At 40.5% G+C, this 21,457-nt stretch overlaps 1 protein-coding gene across 4 annotated transcripts in view; it reads left to right on the top strand.

Moving 5' to 3' along the window:
- The first annotated feature begins 621 nt into the window (after window positions 1-621).
- STAB2 (stabilin 2) overlaps window positions 622-21,457 on the top strand; it is an 89,440-nt gene continuing 68,604 nt past the window's right edge. For 2 of the 4 annotated variants that reach the window (XM_054208514.1, XM_054208525.1), the window contains exons 1-9: window positions 622-1,240; window positions 5,602-5,735; window positions 6,579-6,694; window positions 10,931-11,016; window positions 11,853-11,922; window positions 14,109-14,204; window positions 14,506-14,631; window positions 16,652-16,848; window positions 17,834-17,967. In XM_054208514.1, coding sequence (XP_054064489.1) covers window positions 1,157-1,240; window positions 5,602-5,735; window positions 6,579-6,694; window positions 10,931-11,016; window positions 11,853-11,922; window positions 14,109-14,204; window positions 14,506-14,631; window positions 16,652-16,848; window positions 17,834-17,967 — 1,043 coding nt within the window. In that variant the 5' untranslated portion in view covers window positions 622-1,156. The remainder of the gene's footprint in view (window positions 1,241-5,601; window positions 5,736-6,578; window positions 6,695-10,930; window positions 11,017-11,852; window positions 11,923-14,108; window positions 14,205-14,505; window positions 14,632-16,651; window positions 16,849-17,833; window positions 17,968-21,457) is intronic. The other 2 variants (XM_054208503.1, XM_054208534.1) reach the window with 2 other exon arrangements.

The raw sequence follows: 21,457 nt of genomic DNA on the forward strand, positions 1-21,457 counted from the left end.
AAAGTAGATGAATTTGTGTGTTTTATGTGTATCACCACTGATTTCTTTAGGAAAACAATAGGGAGTTCAAGATAATAGTTTGTAACTGCATCAAATGTTACATTTGCGGTCTAAAGGTGAATGCAGCATCTAGCCATTACTATAAATAGGAACCTGGGAGAAAGCACTATGTTTACAGCCACTGTAGACTCTTCAAAAACCTAACCTACCTTCAAGGCACAATTTTGTATCAAGGCACCCTTATGGAGTGCCTTCAAATGGCTGAAAAATTATGTCAGGGGCAAAAAGCAAAGCTGACAAACTGGAGGCAGCCAGATTATTAGGTATTTTAGACATGAGAGAGGTTGCCCTTAAAAGACTGACCAGAGCAGCAGCAAAGAGCAGCACTAGGAAAGAGCTGAACAACTCTGAGAAGAAAGAGAAACAGTCTTGCTTCTGGCAAATCAAAATGTCTGTCTGCTCATCCCTCCGAATCATATGCAAGTAACACAGCTGAGTTAATTTTCCTTGCTTAGCTCCAGGAAATCAGTAAAAATTACTCAACAAAAATAGCCAAAAAAAAATCTCCCCCTTTTTATCCAGCTAACCAAAGCGGGAAGATGTTCTTTTGGCCTCCTGAGATAAAGTCAGTGGTATTTCTCCCAGGACTACATTCAGGGGACCCACCCTTACGTTATTAGGGCTGATAAGCCAACTTCTAGAGATCCTTTGCTTTGCCTTAGATCAGCTGAGCAAATGTAACGATAACAAGCGCAGCAGTTACTCCAGTCCCCTACCCGTGCCCACCTAAAAGAAGAAAACATCTTCTATCATCACAGTTCAGTGTCCTTGGTTTTGTACTGACAACAGCTTCAGAGAAAGGGATAAACGAACAGAGCCCCACCAGGATATCCTGTCATTCAGTTAGGAAGGGTTTATTCAGCTTTGCAGTGAAAACTTTCAGCAAAGACCCTGCATTTTGGAATTTTTCCTGCCTGCAGGCAAGCTTCACATGCTGTATCCTTCACTCATTTTCCTTCAGAAAGGCAAGAGTCCCGTTAAACTATTTGCCTAAGAATGCAGAAGAAACAGCAGCTCTAACAAACGATCCCTTTACGTCAAAATTTTAGTTCTTCTGTCTGGAGGGCTCTGAAGGAAAAAACCCAAATTCTTTACAATGGAAAAAAATCCAGTTTTTTTACTCTTCTTGGCTTTTTTGACTGCAGTGAAACCGTGTTTGACATCACAAGGCCCAGATGAGGTAAGAAGCAGCTTTTTATTCAAGTAATGAATTATTATGTGTCTGTATTGCACTATGGGGCAGGGGCTCTTTCACTGTCACAGAGAGACTGGTTACCAGATACTGTAGCTGATAGAAGAAAAACCCACTTTAACAGTCACTGATGCCATAGGACACTGAATTATAAACCAAGAGCTGTGTAATTCAGTCCCCTGAAATAACAGAAATGCATCTGTTTATTTCACATGAGAATTTGGCTCAAATGATGTTTCATGAGTACGCTGAAAATGTCTCTAAAAATGGCAAACATGGCAAAAGACTGTAGCTGACTTACTCATCAAAAGCAACAAAAGAAAACCATTGGAATTTTTGATAAGTCATATGAAAGCAGAAATTTTTCGCTAGTGAAAATTATCTGCTCTACTAACCACAAGGAGGAAAAGCTATTTCAGATAGGTGGGGAAAAAATTCTAAGGAACTGAGCTATTGGAAGTAATTGTAAAAAGTTATAAATTTAAGTAAAAGAGTTGTAGACTTTTGAGGAAGCAGTGCATTTGTCATGTACAAATCCTATGGATCTGTGGAATTTCACAAAATCTGTTTTCACCACCCTTGTAGAAAGGCAGAAAGTATTGGGTTGAAAACCTGAATCAGGAGTTCAACAGCGATACATTAACTCACTTAAACTGTCTCACAACATGAGGCTTTAAATTACTGCGTTCTGGAGAAAAAACACTTGTGGAAGAGGAAACAAAAGGATGGGAAGAAACTGTGGAGGGCAAAAAAAGAGGCAAGACACTCAGTTTTGTTTTAAATGGAAAAATACTTTGAAAACTACAAATAAGTACTGGGAAAGGTGTTATCTTATTCTGTCTCTAGAAAAGAGCTGCTAACAAATCACCTTTCTTCTATTCTCCATAACAGCAAAAAAGGAAAATGAAGAAATGGGAGAAAGTGGAAATAACTACACAATTTAAAAAAAAAAAAATAGTTTTTTATAACTGGTAGTAGAGAAAGGATATAACCTATTTTTATTTCGATTTTACCTTTTCAAAATCTCCTTGAATTTTGTTGTTCTAAAAATGAAATGTTGGGGGAGAGAACTTTTATGCTAACTTTTTTATAAGAACTTCTTTTTATGAGAACTTTTGTAGTGAGATAATTTCCGCCACTCCTTAACCTTAATATCCTACAAGCCCAGACTCTTAATGGCTGACCCCGAGCACCTGCAAGGTCTTCAGTAGCATACATGGTTAAAGATTCAGAAAAACCAGCAAACACTCCAAGTGTATGATTCTTCAACATTGACAGTATTGGTTTGACTCAGTGGAAATACTCATGGAAGTTACGCTGCCTGGACTGTGTGTTTGTGCTGTGTTGGTTCTTGCTCTGGTGCGTGAGTCATCTCTCATTAAGGATGGGCCATTGTGATGGCTGTGCTGCTGCTGAGCACCGCGTGGTTTAAAGGGCCTGAAGTGTTCAAGCCCCCTCGTGTTGGTGCCTGGTGAGGTGGTTTTGGACGGGAAGCAAGGTGTAGAGGAGCTCCGGTTTGAGTTTTTGCGGGCCACCTTTGACCTGAAGCGCAAAGAGATGGGTCAGTCCACTGTCCCACCAGCGCCGGGCTCTGCTGGGAGGGCAGGGAGGCTACTGGGTCTGCTCAGCGTGGCACTGCTTGTCACTGCTTTGCCAAGTGTCTGAGCGAGTTGTATCCACATTATACTCACATCTGGAAAAAGGTCTCATTTTTATTTATTATGAAATGCATCCGCACAACAGTAAGAGGTTTCACTACCCAAATATAACTACTGTACCTGAACATTACCCAAAAATCAGATTTCAACAGTACATTTGGAAAGACTAAAATTTGAAGGCTAAATAGATGTTGAAATATACTTATAAGCTGCGTGATGACTATAAAGCGGAGTCCCTCAGAGCTCACGCAACTAAATCTCCTTATCAGTGTCTGCGATACATCCTTACAGTCTTCACTAGGGAAACTTGCTGCTATCACTAATGCTGAAGGAAGGATAACTAACATGGGGAGAAATCGCTGGGGTGAGGTCTTCATCCAGGACTACTGGGCTGTGGCACATATAGAAATCCTGCCCAAGGTGCCAGTGTACTCACCTAGGCCAACTGTGAGCTTCTGCAATGAGGCTGCAGCATCCTACATGTGCCCAGAAGGTCCAACGCTACCTGGATGGCACAGGGTTGCACGTCCACATATGTTGTTTGGGAACCCCTGGACAGAAATACTGCAGGATATCCATTGAGCAACACATGGTGGCACTGCAATGGGCTCCATCCTTGGAAGTGATGGCTTGGAACAGACCCTAGATAGCAAATGACCTGAAGCTTCTGCTGTGATGCTGCTGCACAAAGGGTTAATGGTCAATTTTCCAAGGTGGGAGACAAAGATGACCTTGCAGGGTGAGTGCACAGGAATTGCCTAGACAGGCCAGGTCTGACACTCCCCACTCAGGAGGGCCATTGCCAAACTGAGCAGACTCCAGAGGAAAGCTGGGGAATGACTGGGAAACTGGATTCGTAGCAGGGAATTCAAGAAATGCTATTTATTTAGGTGCACAAAGGAACTGTACTTTGATCTCAGACTGTAAGTATTCATAGGAAGGGACTAGCAAACTTGGTAGGAGAATGGCTTCCTACCTGTTGTGCAAACTACAGAGGAGCAATAGCTGGAAACGGAGGCAAAACCATCGCAGGCAAATCAAGACAAAAGCAACATACCACGGATTGTTTCTCCACAACTGATCATTTCCAAATCAAATGAATGCTTTCTAAAAGATCTTCTTGTTCATGCAAGAAGCTCCATTATCCTCTACTATGCTCCTCTGGTATAATTGTCCTTCCGGCTTTATAATCTGGGAAGCTATTTAAAAAGTCCATAGACAACTATTAACATATTTATGTATTTTCAAATGGGTGGTGCTGCTAGAACTGGCCCCTACATATATGCGCACACACACACACGCACTCAGTGGGCAGGTACAGCTTTTCAAGATAAGCATTAAGCATTTCCTCACGCTGGCAACGATTCAGACGTTGCCTTAATTGACTACTTGAGGGCTTAATTGAAATCCCATTCAGAGAGTTCACATCAATTCTACTGTGCCAGACAGGAAGCCTGTCGTGGTCAATATTGCTCGAGTCAGTTAAGACCACCTAAATGGGTCCATACTTAGGGAACAGTGGATAAATCTTGGAATAGAAAATGGAGCACTTCACAGCGCTTCCTCTCCAAGAATGATAATTTCATTCATTAATCTTGTTGTTTTTTAAAGATCATGTTTTGCATTAGATCATTTCTCACCATTTGTGAATTATGAACTTACTTCTACGAATACTCACAAGGAAGAAAAAATATGAGGCCAACAGTAGGTAGAGTTCAGCAAAGATTTTTTGCTTTAAAATAGGTCAACTGTTTTAGTAGTAGGAAACAGACACTATTTTTGGTATACAGATACTTTCAAATCTATGAATTCTACAACCACGAAATACAATGCCACTGCTGTGACAATACCCTAAGCCTTTTCTCCTTTTTGCCACCTTCTCAAGTCATTGGTCAGATTTGCATTCTTGAAACTGGGACCTCCACAGCAAGGGGCACGTGCCCTCAGCATTTGAGCTAGAGGCCTATTACGGCCAGGTTTCCCAAGATGGGCTGGTTCCTTCTGTGGCTTTCTCTAGGTGAAAAAAGAGGAGGCTGCACTTCTCAGTGTGCTCTGGTGGGGTCAGGCCCGTCACTCCTACCAGATTTCAATGCAAAGCCAGACGTCGTTGTTTTACACCAATTTGAAAATACCAGCCATAATCCTCTAATTCAGTACAAGCGGTGCTGATAATATGAAACCTGCCTTTTGAGAGGAACAAAGGTTTGTGCTGTGCTCTGTGTGCACAGAGCCACAAGCGACTTCCTCCACACCTTATGTTTAGTTTTGCCATTGAATGGAGGAGGAACTTGCCGGCACTTGTCTTTCTCCATCCTGCTTTGGGCTCGTGAGGCAATTTCAGAGCTAACGCTCTGTAGGCTGATGCTGCGTCGGTAACCCGGCTTCTAAGTCTGCTGAACTTAGCATTTGTTGATAAAGCATTCTTAGGAGAAATATGACACTTAGAAGGGTTTATCCTGCAGTGGTTGGAAATATTTTGTGAAGACAGGACTATCACAAAGCCCTAATATGTGGTCTGTTACCTAGCTTAGCTCCAGAGCAGGGAGCTCCTGCTGAACAAGGTAGAGCTTGTGGCTGTGAGCAAGAACAAAGCTGTTAAATTTGTCGTTTTTCAGCAATGCCACTGGGGGCAGAGTTAAACCAACTCAAAGAACTTTTTCCTTCCTTTTAATTAATCTTCTCCTGTTACAGATGAAGAAGCAATGTGACCAAAAGCTGCTCGTTCGAATGAAAACAGAATGCGTACCTTGCTCTTTAAACCTCAAAACCCAGTGCCCTGCTGGTTACACCAAAATTACCAATGGGACTGGGATACCAGACTGCAGGTATCTCTTCTGTCAGAGCTTCTCTCTGTGAATATTGTTCTCCATTAATTAGAAAACATTAATTCATATTAAAAATGTCATATTTTATGCAATTTTTGTAAGGAACGTTTACCATTGGCTTCACCAACTCCAGAACTCAAGTTTCACTCAGAGTACTTCACGCCCAGCTAATCAGCAAATGGTATAAGAGAAAAATAAACATTTCTATTGAAGGCCTATCAGATTTTCTTTTGAGTGATATCATAAAATCACTTCCTTGTTTATTCTGCATATTGATATGAATGATATATAAATATCATATGATAAATGTATATTAACATATAAATTATGTCTTTATATTATTCATATCATATTATCATATAAAATCATGCAGATTTTTCAAACTGCCAGACTGGGGAGGTGTGGGGGGGGTGAAGGGCAGGAAGAAATATCTCAAAACAAATATGAAATCTTGTCTTTAAGATTAAAAAAAAAAAAAAAAGAAAAGCAGTATTTTAGGGAAAATGTAACTATTTTGAGCTTACCTAACATTTAAAAAATCTTGACAGTAAATAAATTTTAAAACACTATTTCAAAGGAAAACTTAGAGAAAATTTCTGCGTGTAGGTTGCAGAAATTAAATAAAAAAAAAAAAAAAGATAAATATACTCTGCAAAAGAAACAGCTCCAGGATCTTTTTAGACCTTGGTGTTCAATGTATGTTTTAATGAAGAAAAAAAAGCCAGATCAATACAACTAAGCTTAAAATGCTCTTGTCTGACACTGAAAGGAGGTTAAGAATTTCATTTTTCCGCACAGGAGGCTTTTAAGTAGTTTAAAGCAGCTTCAACTTCTTTTCCTCAGGTATTATCTAGAAATTAAAACACACGTACTTTCTTTTCCGGGATGTCGGCATCATTGTATGAAGGAATTTGAACAACCTGAGTGCTGCGAGGGACACTGGGGCCCAGATTGTATGGGTAAGCTTGCTTTTTTTTTTTTTTAATAGAATTTGAGTAGAAGTAAAGCAGTGATTTTTCTTACTTTCAGAAACTATTGCCATGAGAAGATTGCTCCGCAGAGCTTATTATAGGAGTAGAAATAAACAGCAGTTTTCAGCCAAAACTTAGAGGATTTAGAGAAAAACACATATTCAAAGCTTCATTTAAAGAAGAAAAATACATAGAAAAATTCAAAAAACTCAGGGAAACCCCTTGGTTTTGAGATTTTCAAAACAAATCATTTCAATTCAATGCTTGCAAAATGACTTTTCATTTGGGAGGATCCCCACAACAGTTTAAAAATTAAAATTTTCAAACCACAAATTTAAATGTTTCAATTTGGGTCAAAAATACCCTCATCTGAGTCTGAAATATCTCTAAATCTCTTTAATTCTTTACTTTTTGATGCAAGGACGGTCTTTTCTTTTAGCTCAACTTGAAACAGTTTTTTCCTCTGAGTTTTTTGAACCTCCAGCAAAAGCTAAAGGCCATTACTGGAGCAGGGGTAATCAGGAGTGCCTCTCTTCCCGCTGCCCCTTCCTCAGGAAAAGCCTTTCAGCATCCCCACAAGTGCATCAAACCTCAGGCTATCGAGGCTGGGCATCAAGACCCTCTGAGGAAGTTTCCCTGCCCAGATAGAGCATTTCCTTCTCTAGTTAATGGGGTCAAGGTCTGGTTCAATGTCTGTGAAGTCCTTTTGTCCGCAAAATATAATTATAGCCCAAGCTATGATTTAAATGCCAGTCATTTATCTACTTAAGCAAAATAGTCAAACCCCAGCTTATAGCTACTTCTATAGAAAAGATAGCCAAACAGCAGAGGTCGTAGTGTGTGGTCATGTCTTCTGAAGATAACCACTTGTGTGGTGATTTACCACCTTTCAACCAAATGCAGTCTAAATGAACCGGTAGGAGGAAGGCAATGCTACAAGTGATCATCAACCCCTAATTCAGGGTGCTCTGGGAAGGCCACATTAGGGGCATCGGTATTTCTAGAGAGGGACAGAGCTTGCTGCCCCCAAGCCGGAGCCCTGCCTTCAACACTGCAGGTAGGAGGCTGCAGAGGCAAGGAAGGCCTCTCTTCCTTCAGACAAACTTCCTGGCCCCAAAAAGCAAAGAATCAAGGTCTCAGCATTGTTTCTGCTGTCATTCAGGGGAAGAAAATAGCTCTTTGCATTATCGCAATCTCTCTAAGAACATACGGCACGCCTTGAAATGTTTGGAGGAAAGACGGTCCTTCCTGAGGCCAGAGAAAAATCCCTGACTAGGGGTTTACTTCACATTTTGCATCTGATGGCAATGACAAAATTAGGTCTTAAATAGCACTCTGGCTTCCTTAAATGATAGCACACGCTGAAACACAAAGTGTGAATGAAAGGTCTTGTCCCCTTCCCTCCCCACGAAGTAAGGGGAAGATGGGCTTCAGTGGGAGCTACTCCCTATCCCAGCTCTGGGCAAATATTTGCATGGCTCCAAAGAAAAGCCTGGGTACCAACTGAAAGGTGTGTGTTATTGGGCAACTGAATAGAAAGCATTGTAATAAAAAAAAAAAAGTGAAAAGGAAAAAATAAAGGCCAAGAGGAAAGATAATAAACGTAATTCCATCAAATTATACGTCCAAAATACATCATCTTTACAAGTTCTACCCACTGCTTCAGCACGCGGGGAGTCAGATGAAGAGAAGGAATCCAACAGGCTGCATTTAAAAACACTTGGGAAGTGCTGAATTAAACTCTATGAGACAAAAACCCAATAGATTTAAGCTTTTTTGGCCTAGGTATAAAGATTTGGCCTTTGGTCTCTAACGGCTGTAAGAGCTAAGCAGAAGCATCTCTTTCTTGCTACTTTTCAAAAAACATCCTCAACAAAAGCAAAGGTCTTGCTCCCCTCCAGAACCAGGGTGGCGGCAGGTGACTGTGCCAGCATCACTGCCATCGCCGCTCTCTTCTGCAGCCCCGTCGGCCAGGGGAAGCATTTTATCTGCCTGACCAAACTCGTACAACAATATAGTAATTTGCTAAACTTCTGATAAAGCTGTCCCTTGGTGGTGGTATCAAAACAAGAGACAAGAGGATAGCGAAGACAAGGGGAAGTGTAATGAATATCAACTGCAAAAAACCTGTTTTGTCAGCAATTTTAAAGTATACTTCCCTAGAATTTATACCATAAACTGAGTTTTCTCGTGATTTCTATATCTTTGCGCATTCAATAAAAACACCAGTGCCGTTAAAACTGTTCCCATTCAGAGCAAATATTAAACAGTTTGCGCCTGCGTCAGTCCTAAAGATGAGATTTAGCTATTGCATGGTAGCCAGAAATCAAGACTCACAAAAAGCCACTTTAAAGATTAAAGTATACGTATTTATTACTTCACCTCATTTCTGGTTATTTCATCTCAGTTCTTAATAAATCTTTTTATTTCAGCATGTATGAGAGAAACTCCACTAAATATTTCATCTTTAAATTTATTGGTTTTTCACAAGAAGCTTACTCAGATCCAACAGACTTTACAGACTCATCATTAAGGAATAAATTAAGAAATATTAACAGATTGGTATAAAGCCAAAGCCTTCACTAAAGTTAGGTGTATACGTATACGCATCCACTTACTTGCTCATCACTCTGTCCAAATCAAATTGATTTTCATGAAAACTTCCACATTACTTAAACACTCTAAATCAGGATTACGTTACTCAATGGGAGAACAGATCCAGCGCTGCCCATCTCCACCCACACAGAACAAACTGAGACTCTTTATAAGCGATAAATCTCCCAGTAGAGTACAGCAGAGAACCTGTGAGGGCAGTAGGAGTTTGATACATTTAGATACCACCTGCATCAGGATTACGGTACCTAATGGGAACTCCTGTTACGGGAAGGAAGGGCTTATGGAGGGGAGTTACTAAATCATTTCCACGGAGAGGCTGAACAACTGTAAAATATGAGGATATCCCAAAAGGGGGAAAAAAAAACTAACAGAACAATCTAACTAAAAATTACTGTAACGTGCATTTCCTACAGGCAACCTTTCAGCACAAAATTGAATGCTGAAATATTTCAGCCAAAGTTTAAACTATTTTGATTTGGAAATAAGGTAATTGTTTCTTATCCTCTCCTGTGGGGTGGGGTTTTTGGTCAGGCTCTGTCTCACCTGGTATATCACTGCCTGTAATCATGGTTTTATCTCCAGAGGATCTGAAGAGCATAGCACATCTTTGGCAGACAAGTTTTACTAGTGATCACACCCATTCATTGTGCAGAAATGGGTTATGAGATACCCAAATTTCAATTTCCAAGAGCATTTGAATCAAATATCACAGTCTTTCTGGAGGTAGCGGGCGAAATGAAAAACTTTCCACGTAAAGGAAATGCAATTTGTGGGTGAAAGGAAGAGGCTTATTTAAACTCTAATTGAGCATCAAATATTGTTCTGACAGCAAATTTTCAGTCAGAGTTGTATTAACCAACAGAAGAAGTGGTCAGGCAAACTCCACTTGTATCAAAAAAGTTAACAGTTTAGTGTGTTTGCACATAGAGGTTCATCAGCAGGGACAAAATTAATATGGTACTTTAGAATAATAAAACTATTTTTGGTACAAGCTATTGATTACAATCACTAGCTTAAGTTCCCATATTAGAGACGGTGATGGTCTCTACTGAAGCTGAGATTCTAGTGAAGAGAACAGCAAAATATCAGCAGTCACTCAAGATCCCTGTCTGGCCTAAAACCCTGCAGCCTCCAACTTCCGTCACCCCTAACATGCAGGGGGAACACGTAAGGGTCAGAGCGAGCTGAGTAATGGCTTAGCGTTGTCATTTGAGAGAGTTGGGGTTATACAACCTGCAGAAGAGAAGGCTCCGGGGAGATCTTCAGATCTTCCAGTATCTGAAGCGAGCCTACAGGAAAGATGGGGAGTGACTCTATCAGGGATTGTAGTAATAGGACAAGGGGTAATGGATTCAAACTGGAAGAGGGTAGCTTTAGATTAGATATTAGGAAGACATTCTTTACTCCGAATGTGGTGAGGCAGTGGAACAGGTTGCCCAGAGAAGCTGTGGATGCCCCATCCCTGGAAGTGTTCAAGGCCAGGTTGGATGGGGCTTTGAGCAGCCTGGTCTAGTGGGAGGTGTCCCTGCCCATGGCAGGGGGCCTGGAACTAGATGATCTTTAAGGTCCCTTCCAACTCTAACCATTCTGTGATTCTGTGATTTCTAGCCTGTCCGGGAGGAGCTGCATCACCATGCAACAGGAGAGGACGCTGCTCCCAGGGTATAAATGGGGATGGAACGTGCACTTGTCAGGTACATCCCCCTTCTTTTAACAACAGCATATAAGCTCTGCTAAGAAATAATGCATGTTATGTGGTATAAATATATTAAAAAGAAAGTATTTCAGAAATAGCAGAGATGATCTGCTTGGAGTTCATTTTTTGCTTGGTTTGTACTAATCTTCACACTATTATTTCTACAGACTTGAGCATGTTTGGGTGATATTATTAAAGAGCTCTTCCATCTTGTCTTTCGGAAACAGGTGGTTTGAGTTCCTCTGTTTTTAAGACTGTGCTATTACTTATGATTTTTTGCCCTAATTAGAAAGGACTTGTACTTGGGACCAATACTCTCAATATGTTTGTTTGCTGAAAGTGCAATGTGCAGTGCTTACTAACTTCAGCCAAAAAAGATTTTTTTAAAAAACAACTCCAATGAATCTTTTTTAGCTCCCCCTCTACTGGTTAATCTTTCCATTATACCAAAAGCACATCTTCTGGAGACACGTAAGAAAGAGACAGAGTGAGAAGTAGTCATAAAATACAACCTAGCAATTGTAAGAATGATTTAGGCATTAAGCTTGATTACTATTCATTATTGTTTACTTGCTATTCAGAATATCTGATTTGATTTGAAGTGTGAGAGCTAAAAATTTAAAATAAATTTAAAAAAAAGACAGGAAAAATATCATTCAAAAGGCAACGTTTTCTAGATTGCAGTAGTCATCTCTGATTTACTGACTGAACCTTTCACGTTATTTTCTTTTGGTAGCTAAAGATGCTGTTTAGTTAGAGGCTGCTAAGCATGTATCTATCTACATAGAGATAGATGAGAAACTTAAGTTTTGATTTCCAATCTGTAATTTACAGAAAGGCTTTGGTGGGACTGCCTGTGAAAAATGTGCTGAAGATAATTTATTTGGGCCTCACTGCTCATCAGGTAAGTTGGAGCTTTCTTTATTGAAGTGAGGGAAAGAAGGTGAGTGAAAGCTGTATTCAGACATCGGGAAATCGCAGTGAAATGGGTAGGGGGTCTACGGGTTTCCCGTCAAGAGCTGCTGTCTCCTTCAGGGAACACAACAGGGAAAGAAAATAGGCAGCTATTCAATTCCTTATTCACAGTGGGGCTGGATTCAGCTCAGGACTGTACAGACAACACTCTCAGTGTTGCACTATAAAAATATCTTAATCTTGTCTTGAATATGTTTGCTACAGCCAACAGTCAAATAAATTAGGGATTAGAATCATCTGTGTGTTCCTGCAGGTATACCTCCCTGTTAGCCAGTTATCGTGTTATCCACTGTTCACCCTAAATTACAGATTCAAATTTATTTGATCTAAATACAGAAGGTTGTTATAGTACTATAGTTGTTATAGTTGGATGGGAACGTATCAAATGCATAATTTATAGTGGCTTACAGTGTTTTAGTATGTTTTCTAAATACATCTACAAACTGGAGCATCTGTATTAAGGCATGAAATATTCATGTGGTATTGAAATCAATATATCTGACTCAAAAAAGGCCATTTTGAATCAGGCCAAAAGTTGTTCTAGCCTAGCATCCCATATCGGAGGCCAATAGTTGATATCTACGAAAAGAGTAAAAGTGGCCAGAAATGCATTCAAATTGCAGTGTTTAAAGGCTCCTGCTGGATCCATCCTCCATAAATTATCTACCTTGCCTCTGAGTCCAATTCTGCTATTGCTTTACACAATATTCTGTGCCAAGGACCTCCATAATTTAGTCAAAAATGTGAAAAAGGATGAATTTGGTTTCATTATGATTTTTCACTGGTAGATCATTCCATTGGTTGGCCATACTTCTATTAGGAGAAGCAGGACACTGAGGGAGGGATCAGAGCTATGTGCCCTATTTGTATATGTACCACAAGTGTATACATTTGTATAATATTTTCCAGTTTTGCCTGTATCTTAATGATTTCTAGTATTTTATTTGCCTTCCTAACCCCTGCTGAGAATTAAACAGACACATCGGAAAACTGCCTGAAAAAAAATACTAAGAAATGTCACTTTTTTAAGCGGTAACGCTTGTTTATCTCTGACTAAAACTCTCTTTGTTCCCTTAAGATCTACTTAAAGTTCTTTCTAAAAAGAGTCACGAATGGCCTCACTTTAAATGATCTGTGTTTCTACACTAATCCTACACCACTGCTGACTCAAAAGCCCTTTTTCCACCAGCTGTCCACTGGATGCCACTGTTGATACACAGAAATGTAACTGAGCCAACAATTTAATGAAAATAGGGTACTTGAATGAATTCAATATCGTAAATGTAATTATTTTCCAAGAAGCTACCGTAGGACTCAACTGCATATTAATTTAAGCAACATTTTACACTTCAGCTTTCAGATATTTGAGCTCCTCCAAGTTTTCTAAGCACGTGCAAATACTGTGCATTTGTGACTAACTGCTTTTCAGCAATACATTAGACATTCCTGGGTTTTATATCACAACTACTAACATAGGTAGAATGTTACTAATTAATTAGCATAGGTGATTTGCATGAGCACAGGATATGTTTGTAAAGGCAAGAGGATACACTACATCAACAGGAATAGGACCGGAAAAAGGCCTGAGACCTACACAGTGAGTAATTATTCTTTTAAATAAATAAAGTCTGTTTAGGGGGAATAAAAGTCCCAAAACTCATCTCTTCTGGAGGTGTTTGAGAGAGGCAAACAGAATTGAAGTAAAAATGAGTAATTTGTTAACAGTTATAAAAACGGTCTCCCTTATACTTTATATTCAATTTTGACTCAAGACTGTATGTCAAATTTTGCAAGTTTTATGTTATTAGCAACTAGTTGGTTTGGTGTTTATAGCATATGTCCTGAAGATTTTCAGGCCCCAGGCTATTAGCAGCCTGCAAAACTCAGTATGTTATTTCCTGTTGTACTCACAACTATACTCACAGTTGTGTGTTATATTCACAACTGTGAGTATTGATCTTCTCATTAGTGGAAGACTATAAATTCAGGAACTTGGGTCAAAACTGGGTTTGGCCAAAGTTGTTGGCCAGGACACTATTTCCTATATGTAACCACTAATGATGTCTTTCCAAACACCATTATTATTCAGTAAACCTAGTCCATCTCTCCACATAGTTTGCAACTGCGTTCATGGAGTATGCAACAGCGGAATTACAGGAGATGGAAGATGTACTTGTTTGTCTGGATACAAAGGGCTCAGCTGTGATGAGCGTAAGTAGATTGTTTTCTATATAAGATATATTCAACAGCTCTGATGCAGCTAGAATTGTCAAGGATGAACATAACATTAGTCTCAGGGTAGTCACTCTAGAGCAATCAAACACACACTGAACCTCAAACCCTGTGTGTGAGCTCCTGTAATCATCATCACCACTTCAGTCAGCAGAAAAATGACAGCAATGAGATCAATGGTCTCTAGATCAGGCGTTCTTTGAACTAGTATACTGCAGAAGGCAATGCCTCCTGGCAGAGTGTGCAGACACAGCTTAACCTGTCGCGCTCTGTCCCTCAGCGATAGCTGAATGCGAGGCCTTACGGTGCCCTGCAAACTCCAGATGCACCGCCTCAGGAGAGGATGGAAGACAACTGCAATGCACGTGTCTGCCCAACTACTATGGGGGTGGTACACAATGTGAACGTGAGTAATTTTTATGTCCACCGAGTTCTTTGTATACAACATTGTTGGTATTATAGTTCAGATATTGGGTGCGCTTTTGAACCAAATCTCACCGTCTAGTTTTTCTTGGGTTCATATCACAAAAGCATTCTCACGTGCACAAACTAGATATCTTCAGGGTGAAACTAAACCCTATAATGTGCTTCAGAAGCACATCAGTCCAATTTCTAACAAGCTTCAGTCCATGCAACCAGACTAAAGCTAGTAAACCCCCTTGAAATACATAGTGTGGATACTGGGTCAACAGCGGTTACAAATCCATTCCTATCACATCCCTCTACTTGCTAAAGTTCAATACCATAGTTTGCTTCCATAAAAATCAACAGCAACCAAGGCCTTATATTTATTGAATATTCATCATGTAGCGGCTCAGCTTCATCACTAAGCATAGACTCTACAGACAAGTAAAGCTCATTTTAGCTTTCCTATTTTTCATGACACAAAGCTAATAGTATCTCAGATAGCGGTAAAAGTCTACCTTAAAGTTGTCTTTATAGACTCCTCAACTTGCCACTGAACGCTCAAATTAACTATATTACAAGAGTTCAGATTTTCTTTCCTCTACTCACATTATCTCTTACAGCACCAGCTCTTCCTTGTAGACCAATTTCAATGAAGAAAAGTGGTTGTATCCGATGCTGGGAGTGCTATTTAGTAAATGTTGGCTTGGATCAGGCCACAAATACAATACTTCTTATCCTGTCTGGGAATATTTACATTCAATCCTCCTCTTGTTCCTAACTATGGTGTCATCCTCTTTGAATAGGTCTGAATCCAAGAGCAAGGCATCAGAAAGTCACTCCTCAGGGAACGTGACCTTCTAGTAGGAAGCGTAGACAAGTGAGAGAGAAAGAAATTGCAGCAACCAGCAGATAAGAATGATGCTAGCATCCCTGTCTCTTTGGGTTTTGCATTGATGCAGTCTGAGTGGATGTTGCTCCTCTGTCCTAGTGCCTTTAGACGCTGGGGTCATCTGTGGCTTAAGCCAGTGTCCTTTACATTTGACTGGCTAGGAAGCAGAGAACAAGCAGCTCCAGCACAGCTAAGTATGTAAGTGAGGATAGCAATGGCTGCCCCAGACTCTGCTTGGAAGTGGTGTTGCTTATGGTGGATTTGAGAATGTGAATATGTGTGTACATGTGTGATTTCACACAGAAACAGAAGAGGCAGCCTTGAAAGGGTGAGGCTGAGCATTGCCAACTCTCTCAGTCCCAGCTGGCGGGGAGAGGGGAGGAGAATGGGGGGGAATGGAGGAGGAGAGGGGAAGACAGTGAGCAGCACCACCTTTTAGGTTAGTCTGGGACCAGACACCTTTCAGCTACAATATGTGCTTGACCATATCCTAAACAGGACCCAAAGGTGTGAGGAAGTGTTCTCCAAGCACTGATGGACTATGAACAAGGATAAACAATGCTATTGCCTTGAAAAAAAGGGCTCATGGAAATAACTAGTGAGCTTCCAGCCCGGTCCTGAAACTACAGCAGTGTGGAAGACTCAACTAAAGCGCTTGCTGGCCAGTTTTCCATATACCTGAACAGATGACATTATATTGTTTAATTACCGGAAAGAAAACAGCAAAGGCCTATTGTATTGCGAAATATTTTCCAACTGACCTAACATGTGCTTAAAGCTTGTACAGACCTCGTATCACCTACATGACCTTCTCTGGTTAATATCTACCAGAGAACAGAGAAATAGTTGTGATATTTTAATGAGCACGTTACATGTTTTAATCTGTTTATAACTCAATTTGCCAAGTTAAGAGATCATGTCTGTTCAAAAGGAAACAGTTGGTTGCTACGTTAGTATAAACACATTCCTCCCTTCTGTCTTCATGCCACCACTATATTTCAGACTTGGCTGCTATGGGAAGTTTAGTCTACCCAGGCTTTGTTTGCCACGGAGGTGCTCTGGCAAATCCTCACCTTCAATTTCAGAATGGTGGGCAACAATTCATTTACTTCACTTCTTTTTTCACAAGCTATCAACCCGTGCTCCAAAAAAGTCTGTGATCCTAATGCTGACTGCGTTTACCTTGGACCAAATCAACACAAATGTACCTGTCGAGAAGGTTACAGAGGGGATGGTCAAGTCTGCTTACCCATAGACCCCTGCCAAGCAACATATGGGAATTGCCCTCCACAGTCTACTATTTGCATATATGATGGTCCAGGAAAGGTTAGTATTGAATGGATGCCCTAGACATTTCCTGTGTCAACTGCCGAGGAAGGAATAATGCTTTCTTTCCAAAAAGAAGGCACAAGGGTACAGGAACAGGCCTCAGGGAAGCCGAGCTCTACTCCTAGCTTTGGCATAAGCCCTGCAGGTGACCAGGGGTGAGTCCCTTTACCTCCCTCTCTATGCATCTATGTGGTGCTTTCCCCTCGGAAAATGGAAATTGCCGTAGTGTTCTTTTTCCTAGAATATTTTGGCTCAATTTGCCTCCCAAAAATGAAGGCACTGAAATTAAGTTTCCCCCAGTTAAATTTTCTCTCTGACCACAGGGGGCTTGTGGGACCAGTAGGCTCCTTACACAGGTACTGCAGATAAATGCCTACAGTGAATGTATTTAGGAAAGAAGTAATTTGGGTCTTTGAGGACTACCAAAATGAGAGGCACCATATAAAGGCTTCATATTATTTACAGTATCAGGAATTAGCTCAGGTTTCTGTGTGTGATGCCACCAAGAAAGCAAGACTTCAGAAGACCATGCCTGTTTTGGCTGGACGCCCTGAAGAGCTGAAAAAGGAGTCAGTTATCCAGGGTCATCCTGTAGTTCACATTCATAGAAGTGCTGATACTCCTCGCTCATTAATAATATGAATTGGCACTCATTTTGGGAGGCAGAGGGCTGTGGGAACAGAGGTAAAAAATCTGATCTACCCACACTGATTTTAAATGTTTTCTGGTCATAGAAGCAAATATAAAGGGCTTTATCTAAAGGAAATTTACCTGAAAGTCAGTAGTTTTCTGGAGTGGATAAAACCTAGAATTGAGTTGTATAAATATGGATAAGCTTTATACTTGCATCTGAACTCACCTGGTAATTAACTAAGGCTTTGGAAGCTCACTGTCTTTAGAGCCTAGTTCCAGAAAGTATGCTGAAATCCACAATTTGTGCATGTCTAATTTTTCTCTCCCCTCCCCCAACCTTCTGATTTAGTCCCACTGTGAATGCAAGGAGCATTACACAAACTTTGTACCTGGGAAAGGATGCAGCATGACGGACATCTGTGAAACAAACAACACCTGCCATAAAAAAGCTAAATGCTCAATGGTTGCACCGGGACAGTTTACGTGAGTCTTTTTGCTTATTAAAGCTTTCACCCAGCTTCTCCCTCCTCCCCCTGGTAAAGAGACTGCTAAAACAAATCCAGTGGATGAACACCTCCTGAAGTTATCATTAATGGTTTCTTTATCAAGGACAAATTACAAGATTTAATGGGGTTAGGGTCAACTAATTAGCATCGTGTTTGATTTCATCAGCCCAATTGCTCACACCTACTAAGTTTTATTTTATAGCACTCAGAGGTCATTGCTATACTAGTAAATAAAAAAGTCCAAGACCTCTTTTCTGTTCCTCAGGGCAAGCAGCATGGTCTGGCTCACAGCTAAAGTCTCTTCTTCTTCCAAAACAGAGTAACTGCCTCTTGGCAGAGGTCCCTGGCACACGCTATCCCTTCCACTCTGCCTGGGCACTGCCTGGGAAAACACTACTTGGCGTGGGCCAGAAACATGCCAGGCAGCATGCTAAAAATTAATCAGCATTAATTATCATGGGACAGCACTGGAGCCCTGGCTATTTTTAGTATACTAACACTAGGGAATCTGACCCCCATGCTGGGAAAGCAACACCAATCTTCATCAGACTCCTCAAAGCCTCGAGACGAGCACATGGGAAACTGCAAAACCTCTGGCAAAGTTTGGTTTCCGGTACAGAAATTTGCTACACAGATCTTAGGGGGAAAGTCAGTTTCAACACTAAACTTAACAAAGCTATCCTAAACCAAACAATTTGGATGACATGTTTCTGTAGCCCAGTGATGGCTAGTACTGGGTTTAAAGAGCTGGCTCTGAAATGGTAGTTTCCAGGAGCTGAGAGTCTGAACGGGAAAGACAAGCCAGGCCATTAGTTGTAAATTGGGAAGAAATTATTTTTCATATAGAGCTATATCGACAGAAAGTGTTCACTTGGGAGAGTATTCATATTGCCAGTTCTTGCTTTATCATCTCTTTTATTCTCTCACAGTGTAATATCGACATCACTTTTGTGTAAGCTATTGTGCATTTCAAACAAGTTTATCTAGAATATCCCCTAGTTCATTTCTAGAGCATACTATACTAGCCAAACTGCACTGAGTATATACTTACACTATACTTAGTATAGTATACTGCTGTACTGCACAACAGGAGTTGAAAATTAAAATAAAAATCCACATTACATAAATCAGGACCTTTCTTTCCTAATTTGTCTCTGTTTCACTGTTGCAATTTTCAACAGCTGAGGAAGTTTAGGGAATTTTACAATGGGAAAATTAAAAATTTATGACTGACGGGGAAACAAGCAATCCAAATGTTTTGCACATCGTTAATTCAGTGACTTTTAATGGCAAAAAAAAACCACAGAAGACAGGAGGGATTCAAATCAAACTAAACCTATCCGTTTGGCAAAAAACTAAAACTATACTGAATAGTTTCCAGCTAAGGAAAATCCATTTATGAAATAGGAACTGCGCAAAGAAAAACACTGATTGGTAAATGTGGGCACAGTAAATTGCTTCTGATAAGTGGCAGACACCGTATTTTGGCTGCATCCCAGATTTTAAATGTATTTGGGAGGGCTTGTTTTGGTTGGGTTTTTTACTTCTTCTAAAACACAAAGCTGTTACAGAGGCCACAAACCTCCATCACTTCCTTTCTTTTATTTTTGGTTTTGTTTTTATTAAAGACGCAATTGCGCTGCTGGCTTCCCCCATAAAGATTCACTTCTACTTTCTTCAGAATCAGATTATTATACAGGAATAAGTCTCTTATACAAAGATGTAGAAAAGACAAACATTTAGTTTGTGAACATAATCTTGATTTTCCGGGAGGTTGTCATCTGTTTTCTGTTCCCATATATATCTTTCCTTAGTGATTGCTGACACTTTCTATGGCATTGCTTCAGCTCACTAATTATGTTCACTCTTGCCCAGAAGCTACAAAGCTTCATCTGGTGCAGAATTACACTGCATATCAGACCACAACCTCTCTGGTTTCTGAGCAGAGCTAGCTTTCCCATGGTTAAACTCAATTATTTTCCTTTTTAATCTCACTCTTATTTTTACTCTAACTATGTCTTCGATGTAGAAATTAATAGCTTCACAAACCAAAATTCTATTATACAAGTTTCAGGTAAAATGGAGACAGAAAGCTGAGCTCCCCTTTTACAGAGAGATACAATTCTCTTCCCCGTCCTGGGTAAGCTGAAGTAGTGACAGTTCCCATCTTTTTCAGTCCTGCCTGTACTGTCCATGCAGCGCATTATGAAAACAACAACTAAGTTTAAATAGTGCGGTGGGGTTTGTTGTACAGCTGTTCCTCTTTAGAGGCACCCAGCCTGTACAGTACACAGTGCATTCAAAGCAAAACTTACATAGCCACGTGCAGTATGAGTCGCAAACCAGATCCTCCAGGCAAAGCTAAGACAGAGCTCATCTAGTCAGTCACCCAGCTGGTGCTTCCCGAGCCCGACCACACAGAGTCAATTACTCCATCAGAAGGGGACAGACAGGTGGAAGGATTCGACCCTTCAACCTATGCAAGAAGCGCTAATCTGTAGTTGCTAAATGCTTTCCTTTGGCAGTCAAATCCAAACCGTGTTACCGAACAGCCACTCAGTTAAAAGCAATATTGTCTTCAGAAAAGAAATTTCAAACTACGTAGATATTTCTGCAGTTCACTGTGCCCCTGGAAATGATAGCCAAAAAAGTTACTATGTTTAGCCACCTGCTTCTTTATGACCGTTTGCTGAAAAAGAGAGGAGAGGTTTAATTTGAAACCTTGGTGTGATTTGTGCAATATTTCAAGGGTAGTTTCTTTTTTGTACTAAACTGTTCCGCAGCTCCTTTGAAGCCTCAGGTTTTTTTCTTCTCTGCTCAGAAGTGAAGGGGGCTATCTACATCAATACAGCAATATTTACCCCATCAGAAGAAAGGGGTCAGCTCCCAAGGAGTAGCAGTTCCTCTCTCCCAGCACTAAACCCTTTATCCGAGCTCCACAGTCATACCCTCTGCCCAAAAGATCCCCTTAAAAAGAAGAGGGCTAACCATCAGAATCACATCATAAAATTTTAAGATGCTTTTAGACTGCTGTTTTCACCCGGGACCAGAAGGAGTCAAAGCTTGCAGCTCTTGGCCAAAATCCCAGCACCCCTCTGAGTCTATATGTAGCCCCCCAGACTGCAGGGACCGTGGGGATTTTCAAATATTGCTATCACCAGAGAAACATCTACAGTAGAGACTGTATGTGGGAAACAGGAGATGATTTGGCTCTCCATCATTTTGGAGATGATTGGTTGATACTACTGTGGGGTGTGAGTGGCAGATGTGTTTGTAACAACCAGCACATGCAAATGATTAGGTCATTAGTTATATAAAGAACATCTTTTGCTTGCATGGAGTAATGTTCCTTCTCTAATGATGCCTTTAGGAAAAAATATCCAGAGAAATGAATCATTATGGATAAGGCTTATATGAAGACTGAACATGCTGGAGACTTAATTAGGAAAGGCACCATTAAAAGGCAA

Source organism: Rissa tridactyla, chromosome 1 (genome assembly GCF_028500815.1).
Source record: "Rissa tridactyla isolate bRisTri1 chromosome 1, bRisTri1.patW.cur.20221130, whole genome shotgun sequence".
NCBI lineage: Eukaryota > Metazoa > Chordata > Aves > Charadriiformes > Laridae > Rissa > Rissa tridactyla.